We start from the raw sequence: 15836 nt of genomic DNA, 5'->3' as shown, positions 1-15836 counted from the left end.
ACCTTGAGGTTGAAGCATTTTGCCGACACAACAAAGCAAGAGCAAGAAGAGAGAAAGAAATGGAGGGAAACATGATGGAAAATCAAGAATTGATCCTCCAACTCCAAAGACAGTTGGAGGCTATGCAAGGGCGTATCAATGAGCAAGAGGCTCGAAGGAATGCACCACCACCACCACCTATTAGCAATATGTTCCAACCCGTGGTCCAACAAGGGGGAGTGCATGCCCCAAGAATCAATGCCAACAATTTTGAACTCAAGGCGAGTCTCATCAACATGGTGCAACAAAATCAATTTGCCGGTCTTTCTCAAGATGACCCGAATGGACATCTCGGCAATTTCTTGGAGATATGCGATACTATCAAGATAAATGGAGTCCCGGAGGATGCCATTCGACTCCGACTCTTTCCCTTCTCACTAAGGGGCACGGCCAAGACATGGTATCAATCTTTGGAGATTGGTTCCATCACTACATGGGAGAAAATGACTCAAAAGTTCCTTATCAAGTTCTTCCCTCCAAGTAAGACAATGAAGATGAAGAAGGACATTGTCCAATTTCATCAATTCGATGGAGAGACCTTCTATGAAGCTTGGGAGAGATTCAAAGAGATGATAAGGAAGTGTCCCAACCATGGTTTGGATCAAAACACCATTATTTGCTCATTCTATACCGGGTGTAGTGGTGAGATGCAAAGAGACATGAATGCATCGGCCAATGGAGCATTGTTGGAGAAGAGCCACGAGGAGGCCGCCCACATCATTGAAAATTTAGCCGCAAATAGCTACCAATTTCCGGGGGAGAGGACTATTTTGAAGAAGGTGGCGGCTACAACAAGCTCGGATCCGATAGCTCTTTTGACGGCTCAATTGACCGCTATGAATAGCAAAATTGATGCTATGTCCACATCAAAGCCGGAGCCTATAGTGGAGGAACGAACCAATATTGAGGATGTGAACTACATTAACAATAATCGAGGCTTTAGAAACTTTCATCCTCAACACCAAGGAGGGTATCAAGGGCAATACAATCAAGGATTTCAAACAAATCGCCACCCAAATCTTGCCTATGGTAATCCCAACAACTTCTTGCAACCACCACCCGGATTTGCGGTAAGCGATGGTATGATCAAGGAAGAGAAGAAACTCAACCTTGAAGAAATTTTAATGAAATTCATGATGGCCACTCAAGCCCACATGACGAGAACCGATGAAAGGTTGGAGGCTCAAGCGACCCAATTGAAAATGCTTGAGATGAAAGTGGGACAAATTGCCGAATCTTTAAGCAATCAACGCCAACAAGGGCAATTTCCAAGCAACACAATTGTAAACCCTAAGGAGCATTGCAAAGCTATTAACATACTAGGTGAGACAACCTTTGAAGAGTCCAAGATGTGCTTGGGAGAGGAGGACATGGTTGAAATAGAGAAGAGCAATGATGGAGGCATTTCTTCAAAAATGCAAAATGATAAAGAAAAGAAGAAGGAAGTGTACAAAGCTCCACCTCCTTATTGCCCACCAATCCCCTTTCCTCAAAGGCTTCCCAAGAAGAATGTGGAGAGTGAGTTCTCCAAATTCCTTGAAATCTTTCGGAAGGTGAATATCAACATCCCCCTTGTTGAAGCTTTGCAACAAATGCCCAAGTATGCAAAATTTCTCAAGGAAGTTCTATCCAAGAAGAAGAAATTGGAAGAATTTGAGACGGTCAACCTCACCGAAGAATGTTGTGCCGTTCTTCAAAAGAAGCTACCTATCAAGATGAAGGATCCCGGGAGCTTTACTATCCCATGCGATGTTGGAAATGGTCGTTTTGGAAAGGCCTTGTGTGATTTGGGAGCAAGCATAAATTTGATGCCTCTCTCCATCTTCAACAAGCTTGAAATAGGAACCATTAAGCCAACCACGATTGCTTTACAAATGGCGGATCGTTCCGTTTCATATCCTAAAGGGATAGTGGAGGATGTCTTGGTGAGGGTTGACAAATTCATTTTTCCGGTGGATTTTGTGGTGTTGGATATGGTTGAGGACAAGGATGTACCTTTGATCCTTGGACGTCCATTCTTGGCAACGGGGAGGGCCCAAATTGATGTTGCAAAGGGCAAGCTCACATTGAGAGTGAATGATGAGAATGTTACCTTCTCAATCCACAAAGCTCCCAAGCACAAAGATGGGAAAGAAAGAATGAAAATGGAGGAATGCAAAATGATGCAAGTGATCGAACCTTGCATCAACTTGAAGGAAAGATTGAAGAAAGCAAAAGGAGAGGAGAAAGCTCCAAGCTTGGAGTTGAAGCTTCTCCCCACACACTTGAAGTATGCATTCTTTGGTGAGAATGAGATACATCCAACGGGGCAAAACCGTGTACTCAAACTCAATGAGTTAGATGAGTATCACGCATTTGAGAAGTCAAGCCTCTACAAGGAGAGGACAACAAGTGCTAATGACGAGATGATGCATAAACGAGAGTTTGCACCCGATGATGAAGTCCTTCTCCTCACTTTCCGTCACTCACTACCTCCGAAAAAGCCAAGATCAAAATGGTCGGGTCCTTTCAAAATCAACAATGTTTTCAACAAAGGAGAAATTGAATTGAGAAATAAGGATGGAAGAACCTTTGTGGTTAAGAAGGAAAGAATCAAGGCGTGTTTGCCCTTGAAATCAAAAGTTGAAGTGTTCGTTGGCACCGTCCCCGAGCCATGACACCATCATGAAGACGTCGAGCTCACGACGTTAAACTAAGCGCTAGTTGGGAGGCACCCCAACAAGGTACCCTTTAATTTTTGCAAGTTCAATAAGTACGCACATACATAGGTATTTATATATTAATCTATCTATATATTTATATATGTGTGTGGTTTTTTTTTTTTTATGTTAGTTTTTTTTTTGTGAGTCCGAGACAACTTCTCCTTCTCTTTTCTTCCAAACTCATTTCCACTTTGTGTGAAATAAGTTTGGGGGGAGGGGAAAGATGGATTAGTTGTCTCATCTATCTTTTGCTTTACTTGTTTTTGTTTGTTTTAGTTTTAGTGTCTTGTTTTTGTTATTGTTGAATAAATGAAAGCTTGAGAGTTAGTTGGGTTGATATTTTTGTTTTAGTTTTGCTTGAGATAATTGTAGCAAATATTTTGATGATGAATTGATTGGTTTTGGGGCTTATGATTGTTGTTTTTGAAAAAAAAAAGTTGTTGTGTATCGCGTGTTGATTTTGCATGTAGAGTTTGAACTTGTGACAATGAGCTAAATATTGTACCTCCAAGAACTTGAAAAAGAAATGAGCTTGTGAGAATTGAGCCTTTGATTGTCATACATTTACAATCTCATTTTGTTCTTGAGTGTAAATCAATTGAGCATGTATGTTGGTCTCTAGAACTTGCCATGAGTCCTCTCTTGAAAATAAAAGTATATGTGTTGTTAATATTGAAGTGATTTAAGGCCATCTTTGTTAGCCACTTAACTCAAATTGTGTCTAAATTCTCATATGATCCTAGTTTACCCCTTTTGTGCCTTATAGCCTTTCTTTGAATAAACCAATGATAGAGGGGTAGAACTTAGAGTGTTAGTGGTTGCTTTGATGAAGAAAAAAAGTTTGAGAAATGATTGAAATTGCTTATCAAGCTTTGATTGAGTGAAAATCACTAGTCCCCTATGAGCTCAAAAAGAAAAAGAAATGAAAATGAATGTGAATAAAAGAGCATAAAGGAGAGTGATTTGCCTTTTGAATCATAGTCATGATAAGTATTACTAAGGATGAAAAGAAGAAATGTAGGGATTTTGGTTTTTGATTGATAAGAGAAATGGTGAAGTTGATTTGTTCATTGTGATTATTAGATTGTGGGATGAGTCACTTTGCCTAAAAAAACTACTCACCTTACCAAAGAGCCCTCATTACAACCCAAGAAAAGCCCTTGTTGATCATTATTTATAACACATTGAAGTATAGAGAGTTAGGATAAATGGCAAGCTTATGGTAGATTGCATACATTGTTTCAATTTGAGTGCAAACACGTCCAATCTAAACACTTGAGAGTCGAGTGCATCATTGAAACATCCACCTTTGTGAGGATTCAAGCTTGGAAGGCTCTAATGTAGAACTCATTGACACTTGTGATTTCTTGAAATGCACATCTACTTGTGATACTCATTTGAAAAAAATTTGAAGCCCTTGAAATGACACCAATTCATTCTCACATGTTTGTTATCTTTTATTTTTCTTCTCTTTGTTGTTTGGGGACAAACAACGCTTTAAGTTTGGGGGGTTGACAAACATGGTTTTCGTACCTCAATATCGCATGAATTGTTGTCTTTTTCCCCCATTGAATTGATTGCTAATATGTGTTTGTATCCCAATTTTGAGTTTTGTGAAGTTTTGATTTCTTGGTGTAGTTTTGGAGTGATTTCAGGAAACATCAAGGATTAATTGGAGGATTTTGAAGACATGAAATTGAAGTACGTCTCGAGAGGAATCCGTGAGCGCAAACGGCGACCAAATCCGAGTTCGGACGAGGGAGAACGGAGCCGAACAAGCGGACTGCGCATAAAGCCCAGGCGACCACGGTCCGGGCCGCGGCCACGGGCCCGACCGCGGGCCTCTGCTCCAAATTTGCCCAGTAACCCGCGGTCCGGGCCGCGGCCGCGGGCCCGACCGCGGGCCTCTGCTCCAGAGCAGTCCAGAACGTTTTTTAGAGGCACCCGCGGTCCGAGCCGCGGCCGCGGGGCATGACCGCGGCCTCCCCTGCTTCCAGCCGCGTTTTCAACCGCGGTTCATGCCGTGACCGCGGGGAAGAAGCGGGGATCCTCCTTTTGGTGGGCCCAGACGCGATTTTTGCCCCAAAACCCCATTTTTCCCCTTTTTTCTCATATCACTCATCTTCCCCAACATTCAACACACTCTCCTACCTCCATACCCAAGCCCTAGCCTCCATAACTACACTCAACCACCAAGATTGGAAGGACATTGAAGAAGAGAGGAGATTGAAGGAAGCTAATTTAATAGGATTTGTCACCTCTTACTCTCTCTCTCTTTCATTTATGAATTTCCTTGAATTAAGTATTTTGATTGTAAGCATGATAGGCTAAATCCCCCATTGGTTTGGGGGTTAGGCTAGTAGATTATGTAATGGATTGATTATTAAGCTTAATATATGTCTTGATTATTTCCTTGTTATTATCTTTTCAAGCCCTAGCTTTAATTCTTGTATGGATTGTTGGCCACTTTCTATGCATTTCTAATTTGTAATTTGAATCGGGAGAGGATAATTGCAATAGATTAGGTGTTTGAAACATATCGACTCAATAAACCGGGAGGTTGAGAGTTGGGTGAGAGTTTACCGATCTTAGTGTGCTTTTGGGAGTTATAGGTTAGAAGTTGACCGGGGACGGCAACTATGACCCGTAATCTACCGTTTTAGTCGTCCGGGAGGGGGCTAGAACTAGTTGGGAGATCACTCTAGATAAATAGGAATATCAAGACTAATATTGAGCTAAATTGAAGTCCGTTGCTAATTCATCGATGCCTAATCCCTAGACCACCTTCATCACTTAATTAATCCACTTTGTTTGCTTGATTTACTTTGTCTTTGAACTTGTTATTTAGTTTGATAATCAAACCACTCACCTCCTTGTTTAGTCTAAATAGCTCTAGCATAATGAATTAGGATAATCTTAGATCGAACTACTAATCCTTGTGGGATACGACCTTGCTTCCATATATTACAACTACCCGTATACTTGCGGCGTGGTGAAAATATTAGCGAACACCGGATCTTAAGGTCGGCGCCGATGATGGGGTTCACACGTGCGCGGATCCGGCCCCAATACGCCTCCCCCTTCTGATCCATCCCACGGATGGCGTCGTTAGTCTCCTCCGTCCAAACTTGGACGATGAGATCCGTATGCTCGGGAAGGTAAGTATGACGGATCCTCACTTCCTTGTCGTGCTTGATTTTGGTGGCCATTTCCTTCCTCCGGCCGCCCTTCTTTGGTTGGGAGGCACTCTGCTCTGCACTGACCGGTTCCTCCTCGGGTGGGGTCTCCTCCAAGTTGATTCCTCCCATATCGGGGTGATAATCGGAGGAGAGATCGGAGCACCAATTAGGATCATAGAAAGGATCCATGAAGGAAGAAAATTCTTGAAGAGAAATGGAGGAGAAGAAAATTGGAGAAGAAGAGATGTGAAGAAGAATGGAGGAGATGGGGTTTTTTAAAGAGGAGAAGAAGGGGAAAAAAAATGAAAACGGTCGGTCAAAGCACGCAAATCGAGGAAAAGCAGTCAAAATTCGAATTTCTCTATTTTTTTTTAATTACGGCGCGTGCATTGCGCGCGCCTTCCCTCTCCCCCCGATCGAGCATACTCGAAGGCTCGAATAATGCTCGAGTATCCGCCCTCTGCAACGCCATACATGATCGGCAACGCCTTACTCCGATGCTCTAACCATATTCAAAACTCACAATTCAAAAAAGAAAAAATAAAAAAAAAATTAAGGTTTAAATAATTTGAAATGCAAAGGACAATTTAGTCCAGACATGAATCCCATTCATAAAATATTCCAAATCCAGTGTGTCTTCTGCACACCTCAGTATCAAAGAGAGTATCTCCAAACCCCACACACGCCTATACGTACACCTATACATTCAAACAAACACTAAAAAGTAGTAACAAAAAAGGCAACGATGGGATGAAGAAACCACAGTAACCCAGCTGAAAAACCCACATATTTCAAAGAATTAAACCAATCCGAAATAGTGAAATCACTCTGCTTTTTCCCCTTCCATTTTTCTTTACCAACAACCCCTTTTTCAGTTTTCATGTCATCGGCCCAGATCCATCTTTCCAACTGTAATCATATGATATATACGCATATGTGTGTGTTTGTATGCATGGGGGATCTCGATTGATTCGTGAAAGTTCTGATTTTTAGTGGAGTAAAAGGAAGAATATTCAAGGCCAGCTGATGATATGGGATATTTTGGTTGAGGCTGAGAGCTCCGATCTTTGCATGAAAGAATATTTTTCTTTGAAATTCTTGAAAATTGTGATTATGGAGGACATTTTGTGGGATTGGAGGCGTGCGCGGTGGATGGAGGAGATGATGTGAAAAGAGAGCACTATTTTTTGGAATAATTTTATTTGTGGTGGTGTGATTTTTTTTTTTTTTGGTTTTGGCGAAAAAGAATATCGCCGTTTCTTCCCAGCAATCTGTTGTCGTGATTTCTTGCTTTCCGCGAACAAGAAATTTCTGGAAAAATCGACATATGTTTTTGTGTTTGAGGAGCTCAGAATTTCTCTGTCCTCTCAAAAGGGATAAGGTCTTGATCCCCCAACTATTTGAGCAATTGCGCGACTTAAAAAAATCGAATTGAAGTTCCAGAGCTGGTGGCTTTTTTGGGATCTTTAAGACTGTGATTGTGGAGAGAGAGATGGCAATGTCTTGCAAGGAGAGTAAGGCGGCGGCGGCGGCAGCTGCGGCGGCTTTGGACAACGGCAAGTATGTGCGTTACACGCCGGAGCAGGTTGAAGCCCTCGAGAGGTTGTATCACGACTGTCCAAAGCCGAGCTCTATACGGCGTCAGCAGCTGATTCGTGAATGCCCCATCTTATCCAACATCGAGCCTAAGCAAATCAAAGTTTGGTTTCAAAATAGAAGGTCAGAAAAATTTGTTGTTTTTTGTTGCTGTTGCAGTTTAATTCGCAGCTGAATTTGTAAAATTTATAAAAAAGTAATCTGAATTTTGAATATTCAATTTGAAGCCATGTGTTATGCTTTTGAGGTTAATTGTTTCAGACTTTTGTTGTAAGTTTGAGGCGAATCTCTAGTTATTTTTATTGTTATTATTATTTGCTTGAAAATACAGATGCAGAGAGAAGCAAAGGAAAGAGGCTTCGAGGTTACAAGGTGTGAACAGGAAGCTGACAGCCATGAATAAGCTCTTGATGGAGGAGAACGATAGGCTGCAGAAACAGGTCTCTCAACTAGTGTATGAAAACAGCTACTTTCGCCAGCATACGCAAAACGTGAGAATCCTTACTCGTATTCTCAATCTCAGTAACAAAGTTTACACATTTAATCCCGTGATTTGCCTTTATTTTGAGTAATTCGAAATGGGGTCTCAAGAAATATTTTAATAGGGCCAATTATGCTCCCTTTTTGCAGAATGCACTTTCCACAAAAGACACAAGCTGTGAATCAGTGGTGACGAGTGGTCAACAACACCACTTGACGCCGCAGCATCCGCCAAGAGATGCTAGTCCTGCAGGGTGAGTAGGGTCTATTTTGCAAGTATACATGCGGATGTGTGTGTGTGTATGATTATGAACAGTGGATACGTTAAGTGTAGTTCATCGAGCGTAGCATTTATAAAATCGAGTGAGTAGTGGAGGAATGGTTGTTGAGTCATTTTCTTGATTGAGCAAGGAGGAGTATATATGTCATTATCATGCTATGTGAGCCCAATTACCTTGTAGTACGTGTTTGTGGGTGTGCCTTATGGAGGTTCGTTTACTTTTTGTATTTTCTCCAGACTTTTGTCCATTGCAGAAGAAACTTTAGCAGAGTTTCTTTCAAAGGCCACTGGAACTGCTGTTGAGTGGGTCCAAATGCCTGGAATGAAGGTACACTTCTTTCTTGAATCTCTAACTCTATTGCATTATTTACTTTGTCTTGATGTATGCAAGATTTAATATTGTTTACACTTTATAGGCATGCATTTTACTTTGATATGTTATGGATGTGTGCACACATTCATAGGTTAATTTAATGAAGGCTTAAGGTTTTTTTTATCATATTATAAAATTTAATTATTTATTGTTCAAAGAGGATTACTTAATTCACTACTACATGTTGAATAATTTACTACAAATAGGATGTATAATGTTTGCATGTATATTTAATGGATATTAGCAGTTTTGACGTACTGATTTTATATTAAATTTCGAGTAGCCTGGTCCGGATTCCATTGGAATCGTTGCTATTTCTCATGGTTGCACTGGCGTGGCAGCTAGAGCTTGTGGTCTGGTCGGTCTCGAGCCCACCAGGGTAAGTTATCCGTATTTTAGTGTAGACTCTTATTATTAAGTGATGATTGTGTGGAGTGAACAATTGATTACCAATGTATATTTTAGGTTGCAGAAATCCTAAAGGATCGGCCTTCGTGGTTACGCGATTGCCGAGCTGTGGATGTTCTCAATGTGCTGCCTACTGCCAATGGTGGAACCATTGAACTTTTGTACATGCAGGTGATTGTGATTGCAAACACGGTGTTCCTTTGATATTCCTTCTGTATTTCTTACTGATGGGGCTTTTATATTCGAAATCTTTTAGTTATATGCGCCCACAACTTTGGCGCCAGGTCGTGACTTTTGGTTGTTGCGCTATACTTCAGTCATGGATGATGGTAGCCTAGTGGTATGTGGCCATAACTCCACTTGGATTATGCATTCTGAACCAATTTAATGGTTGTTGGTTTTCGGTTCGATTTTCAGGTTTGTGAAAGATCACTTAGCAATACTCAGAATGGTCCCAGCATGCCGCCTGTTCAGAACTTTGTGAGGGCGGAGATGTTGCCTAGCGGTTACTTGATCAGACCTTGCGAGGGAGGAGGATCGATCATTCACATCGTTGATCACATGAACTTGGAGGTAATTAAATATTTCTGCCACATCTACAACGTGCTGTGTGAATTATTCTGTTGAGTTGTAGACGAGTGCTTTCCCTCACAAAGATCACTTTCTCAAATATTTAGCTTATATTAACATTATTGGCGGCGCTAAACAGAGAACACACCAATTTTGTTTCCCTTCCCCTTTCATTACCAGGCATGGAGTGTACCCGAGGTGCTGCGCCCTCTCTATGAATCGTCGACGGTGCTCTCGCAAAAGGCTACCATGGCGGTGAGAATAGTGCAACATGTAGAGCTGATAGGCTCACGTTGATCCTTTGCATCACTAATGTCTTTACCTTCTGGTGCTCTTGTTCTCCCTCGCAGGCTCTTCGTCAACTGAGGCAGATGGCTCAGGATATTTCACAAACTAATATAAGCAACTGGGGCAGAAGGCCAGCAGCTCTGCGAGCACTTGGCCATCGGTTGAGCAGGTCAGACCGTTCTACCTCACACGAGTCTGGTTTTGGTTGTACTTGGCGTCTTATTTGTGCAATTTTCTTGATTATCAATCAGGGGATTCAACGAGGCTCTGAATGGATTCAGTGATGATGGGTGGACGTTGCTAGGTAATGATGGCATGGACGATGTTACCATTCTTGTGAACTCCAATCCAGATAAATTGATGGGGTTGAATATCTCTTTCACAAGTGAATACAACTCCATTTGCAATACCATCTTGTGTGCCAAGGCTTCAATGCTTTTACAGGTAGTTTAATTAAAAGTTTGATCTTCGTGTCTTGCACTAGTATTTCTTTAGCAACTTATAATTGGTTTTATTGCAATCATTATTATTTGGTAGGAACCTAGTCTCTCATTCACTCTTCTTTTCTCTTGGGTTCAGAATGTGCCTCCCGCGATACTACTCAGGTTCTTGCGGGAGCACCGGTCAGAGTGGGCGGACAACATTGATACTTACGCAGCATCTGCTGCCAAAATTGGTCCGTGTACTTTCTTAGGTACTCGAGTTGGCAATTTCGGGGGTCAGGTTGTCCTTCCACTGGCCCAGACTATCGAGCATGAAGAGGCAAGTGCATTGTGTTATTCTTATCAACTCTTGCTGTCTTATTGGACTCTAATTTACTGTGATAGCTTTTCTTGCAATCTTTGAATAAGCACGCATTGTTTGGTTTCTAATAGCTTCTGGAGGTAATTAAGTTGGAAGGTGTCAGCCACTCGCCTGAAGATGCAATGATGGTTAGAGACGTTTTCCTTTTGCAGGTAGATATTTCCATCGCATTCCTGCCCAATTCTTACAAAACCTTCTGCAAATATTCTTCAACTTCCGAGTCGTTTCCCTGAAGGAAATGAAATTACATGAGCTCAATGGCATGAGAACTTACTATGTTGTTGTGCTAAAAAAATTAATTAATGTATGGGAAAATGAGAGTGATCTTATGCTAGTGGGAGACAGATTTTTACATTGAAGAACAGTCTTCTCTGTAAATGAGTCGTAGATGGGATGAGGATGAGTCCTCTTTAAGTGAAAATGTGCATCATGCAGGGAGAACCTATCATATTATAACCGATGCTTTCTACGTATCTCATTGCTATTCTGCAACAAAAGTTTGTGAACTCTGGTGCACGTCTTGAATTTGGCAGCTCTGTAGTGGCATGGATGAAAATGCAGTCGGCACATGTGCTGAACTTATATTTGCTCCTATTGATGCCTCCTTTGCTGAAGATGCACCTCTCCTGCCATCTGGTTTCCGCATCATCCCTCTTGGTTCCAGCAAGGTGAGTGCTCTTTTGTAGCTATGGTCCTTCCATTTGTTTATTACCCTTTCTTGTTGCATGAAGACTCAATATTTTGGAGAAACGAGCATATGGTAACTCTTTGGAACCATAACTTAGATCGATGATGCTAAAATTTCACTTGATCAGAAGTCTCTTGACAAGGAGTGTGCTGAAGCTTTTACTGAAACTTCATAATTCAGCAGCATTTATACGGCTTCTACTTTTAAACGGCTGCAATGTTTCACAGGAAGCATCAAGTCCAAATCGCACTCTAGACCTTGCATCTGCTCTAGAAACTGGGACGGGAGGCAATAAACCGTCGAGCGACCTTGCTGTCACCAGCAGCACTACAAGATCTGTCATGACGATTGCTTTTCAGTTTGCATTCGAAAGCCACATGCAAGAGACTGTTGCATCAATGGCCCGACAATATGTGCGCAGCATAATATCATCTGTTCAGAGGGTTGCCTTAGCTCTCTCTTCGACTCACCTCGGACCTAATGCTGGTCTTCGGTCACCCCTTGGGACTCCTGAAGCGCATACCCTTGCTCGTTGGATCTGCCAAAGTTACAGGTATACAATATCAGAATATGATTGTTAATGCATTGCTGTATAATGGCCTCTATCCAGATGTTATCTTGATTAATTATTCATACACTTACTTTCTTATTACCTCAAATGATTATATAGTATGTATGGAACTATCATATCTTCGATTCGCCATATAAAAAATGGCACATATACTGCATAGACGAGTACAAATCATTTAGCTGATGAAAGTTTCTTCTTAAACTTGTAGGAACTATATGGGAGTCGAGCTTCTTAGGTCTAGCGGTGAAGGGAGTGAATCCATCCTCAAAGCTCTATGGCATCACTCAGACGCCATTATGTGCTGTTCCATGAAGGTAACATTTTTGTACCTCTGCAATCGAACGTGTCGGCCATTCCAAGTTTTTAATGAACATTTGTTGTATTAAGTAGTGTAGTGGCTAGATTTTGTAGTAAAAAAATAAAAAAAGAAAACTGCTGTTAGTTCATTTGTGTATTGTTCCAACATTTCAAGCTGTGAACTCGTGAATATCTAGGCAGTCCCTGTTTTCACCTTTGCGAACCAGGCTGGTCTCGACATGCTCGAGACGACCTTGGTCGCACTTCAAGACATCTCTCTGGAGAAGATATTTGATGATCATGGTCGGAAGAACCTCTGCTCGGAGATTCCACAGATTATGCATCAGGTCAGCCAATGTGCAGCAATGCAATTACTATTTTACGCTCTTACTATCTTTACACATTTCAAACCATTTTATTATAGTTACACTACAGTATGAATATTAATCATTCTCAACTGAAGAACTTTGAAATTCAAAATGGTATGAAACTGCACAATTTCGAAGCTACCATATAACCCCGAGTGATTCTTGTGTAAGAGTGTGTCAATATGCCATCGGATATGAGTTTGGATCCAAATATTTAATTTGTCAAACGGTCTTACACGAGTTTCTTTGTATAATGCCTTCCCTCGCTTCTTCAGATTGTGGCATAAGAGAGTAAAAGTCCCTTCGTAAGTTTCGATGTGTTCGTTTAGTAGTTTCTTTTGAGCTCATTAGCTGTTTGTCTTGGCAACATAGGGTTTTGCGTCTCTTCAAGGTGGCATTTGCTTGTCAAGTATGAGCCGGCCCATCTCGTACGAGAGAGCCGTCGCGTGGAAGGTTCTAAACGAAGACGACGACCCACATTGCTTCTGCTTCATGTTCGTCAACTGGTCGTTTGTTTAATGGTATCGTTGATTAGCTATTAGAAACAGAAAATTGGTTAAATGGAGCTGCATACATTTTCATTTTGTTCACTGCTTATGGCACAGTGTTATCTGGTTTGACCTTGCTTTTGCGTTCAAGTCCATGTTGCTTGATTGTGCATATGCTGCAGCTTTACCTTCGCATACTCTGTTGGTATCTTTTGTTTCTGTTCTCGTATTTTCTCTCATGAACTGCATATTTTATAGAGTAAAATTTTGAAGTAGCCAAAATGAAGCATAAAACACAATTTATGGCCACATATTGAAAAAACACAAAATTTGGCCATTTTTATTGATTTGGACGTTTTTACCCTTAATGAGGCGGACCGGGTAGGATTAGGCACGCGGGTCGCGTGCCGGATCGGGTTAGGCACTTATGGCACTAAATAGTGCTATAAGTGTTAGTGCCATAAGTGCCAAGATTTTATTTTGATTTATTTTGGATTTCCGTTGGCACTTATGGTAGTGCCATAAGTGCCAACGGAAATCCAAAATAAAATCAAGTAAAATAATCATTTTGGGCACTTATGGCACTAATAGTGCCATACGTGCAGCACAAATACAGAAACAAACATCATTTAAACCCTAAATGGAACATCTAAATTCTAAATGGATAATCTAAACTCTAAATGGAATATCTAAACCTCAAATGGATAATCTAAATCCTAAATGGCCGGAATATCTAAACCCTAGGGGGAAGTGTGCACTTATGGCACTAATAGTGCCATAAGTGTCATACGTGCAGCACACAGATCAGATCAGATCTGCTATGGCTGAAATCGAAGGAGGCGGAGATCGGATCTGCAGATGGAGGAGGCGGCGCAACGATCAGATCCACCGCCGCCGCCTCATCAGACCAAATCTGCCGCCGCCGCGCGCTGGAGAGAGAGAGAGGGAGATGAGAAAGAGAGAGGAAAGAGCGACAGCCGCTGGAGAGAGAGAGAGGGAGGATCTCCTCCACCACCGCCGCGAGAGCTCCGACGAATTCTCCAAGCTCGGCGCCGCTGCCGCGCAGCCGCTGGAGAGAGAGAGATAGAGGGAGATGAGAAAGAGAGAGGAGCCGCTGGAGCAGAGAGAGGGAGATGAGGAAGAGAGAGGAGTCGCTGGAGAGAGAGAGAGAGAGAGAGAGAGAGAGGGAGATGAGAAAGAGAGAGGAGAGAGAGAAGGGTAGAATAGTCATGACATACAAAAAATGGCCAAAATTTATGTTTTTTCAAATGATGGACAAAATTTGATGTTGTATGTTGAATAGGGCCATTCGGCCCTATTGTTTCTATTTTATATGTACATTATGATATTAACTATGTATACTTAATTAGGAGGCGTTCGATTACTGAGATTGAATTGGCCCAAAGTTATTCGAGATTGAGTTGGCCTGAGATTAATTTTATCATAAGAATAAGCTAAGACTATTCTTATGTATTGTTATTCTGAGATTGAATATCGGGCTGTATTTATTCAATCGAATAAGATATTATAAAATTAATCTAATCTAGTACTACTATTTAATTATTCAAATCGAACAGTCCCGTAGCATATAATGGATAAAATCAGACACAAGATTGGTAACCTTGTGTGGTTTAGAGGTGTTAAGTCCACTTCTGGCTTAATACTAGATTCAGATAATCAGTACTGTTTTTTTTTTTTGACTGAAAAAAAATCTCCCTTGTTTTATATATATATATATATATATATATATATACTTATTATAGAGATAATTCCTTCGTAAGTAAATTTGCTTAATTTCTTCAGATTGATGAAGACTGAAGAGCGATAACCAAGTATCGAGTTTCGCCGCTACAATACCTATTAAAAATTTAAAACTTTTTTTAAACAAAAACATTATAAAGCTTAAATATGAACTCTTCAGCAGCCTCAACCATCTTTGCTTCTTCTCGTTGAGATGTGAGAAGTTCCCTCCTAAACAAATAAAAATATATATATATATATATATATATATATATATATATATATAAATTTGGCAATTGTTTAAATAAATATGAAATTCTCCAAATCAATAGATGAGCTTTTTGCAGCAAATTGTCTTGAAATTACATAGAGTTAGTATATATACATATTTCTTTTGAAAGTGAGACATACTGAAACGAGCTATTATATTAAAACAAATATTTCTGATAATAATGAATCATGTTTAGGAGCAACTGAGCAAGCCTTGACAATTAACTCTTGAAATAAAAAATCAAGCAATTTTCTGTTTCAATTTGTACACTTGAAATCCAATCAATTATATCCACCAACTCAGTTTACTAATGTTATTTTTTTTTTCTTTTAAGTTTATCAATAAGTACTATTGACTTGCCCAACATAACAAATTTTAACATACACGACGAAACATTCTAATAAAACAAAAAAGTTAGATTAAAATACGAGGAGATCAACAAAATCCGTTTTTTATCTGACATTTTTCCATTATGCGGAATGGAATTTAGAAACATACGTCGAATAAATACATATTTTTACTAGATGAAGATCTTTAACTTTTTTTTAAAGATCTTTAAATATTAAAATAGAGTATCCAACTAAATCCAATATGTTCATCGAAATTTATTTATATACATTTTAATTCCAGTAAAAACTGTCTCATTTAAGAATCACAATCACAACAAATAGTACAAAATACAAACACAAAATCT

The 15836-nt window shown here is 40.3% G+C and overlaps 1 protein-coding gene and 1 non-coding gene across 3 annotated transcripts; one reads left to right on the top strand and one right to left on the bottom strand.

The window, feature by feature from the left end:
• Nucleotides 1–530: 530 nt before the first annotated feature.
• LOC131013706 (small nucleolar RNA R71) lies at nt 531–637 on the bottom strand. The gene has a single exon (XR_009097794.1). It is a non-coding gene; the product is annotated as a small nucleolar RNA R71 (small nucleolar RNA).
• A 5901-nt stretch (nt 638–6538) lies between these two features.
• On the top strand, nt 6539–13303 carry LOC131013195 (homeobox-leucine zipper protein ATHB-15-like). Of its 2 annotated transcripts, none has more exons than XM_057941260.1 (18): nt 6539–7639; nt 7848–8007; nt 8147–8250; nt 8514–8604; nt 8933–9028; nt 9115–9228; nt 9314–9397; nt 9475–9630; nt 9808–9882; nt 9978–10084; nt 10167–10359; nt 10495–10677; nt 10791–10871; nt 11253–11387; nt 11635–11960; nt 12187–12292; nt 12477–12622; nt 13016–13303. In XM_057941260.1, exons 1-18 carry the CDS (start codon nt 7413–7415, stop codon nt 13056–13058), a joined length of 2427 nt encoding a protein of 808 aa, XP_057797243.1. In that variant the 5' UTR covers nt 6539–7412; the 3' UTR covers nt 13059–13303. The 2 variants fall into 2 exon arrangements, with proteins under 2 accessions (XP_057797243.1, XP_057797242.1); XM_057941259.1 differs by having other exon boundaries at nt 12473–12622.
• Nucleotides 13304–15836: the final 2533 nt, after the last annotated feature.

This window comes from Salvia miltiorrhiza, chromosome 2 (genome assembly GCF_028751815.1).
Source record: "Salvia miltiorrhiza cultivar Shanhuang (shh) chromosome 2, IMPLAD_Smil_shh, whole genome shotgun sequence".
Classification (NCBI taxonomy): domain Eukaryota; kingdom Viridiplantae; phylum Streptophyta; class Magnoliopsida; order Lamiales; family Lamiaceae; genus Salvia; species Salvia miltiorrhiza.
This window is presented reverse-complemented; position numbering and strand designations above follow the sequence as displayed.

Bases quoted from the DNA above. Each gene is read 5' to 3' on its own strand.
- LOC131013195 (XM_057941259.1), top strand. From the start codon at position 7,413: ATGGCAATGTCTTGCAAGGAGAGTAAGGCGGCGGCGGCGGCAGCTGCG. The intron at 7,640-7,847 runs GTCAGAAAAATT...TTGAAAATACAG, and splicing joins GTTTGGTTTCAAAATAGAAG to ATGCAGAGAGAAGCAAAGGA. The intron at 9,631-9,807 runs GTAATTAAATAT...TTTCATTACCAG, and splicing joins TTGATCACATGAACTTGGAG to GCATGGAGTGTACCCGAGGT.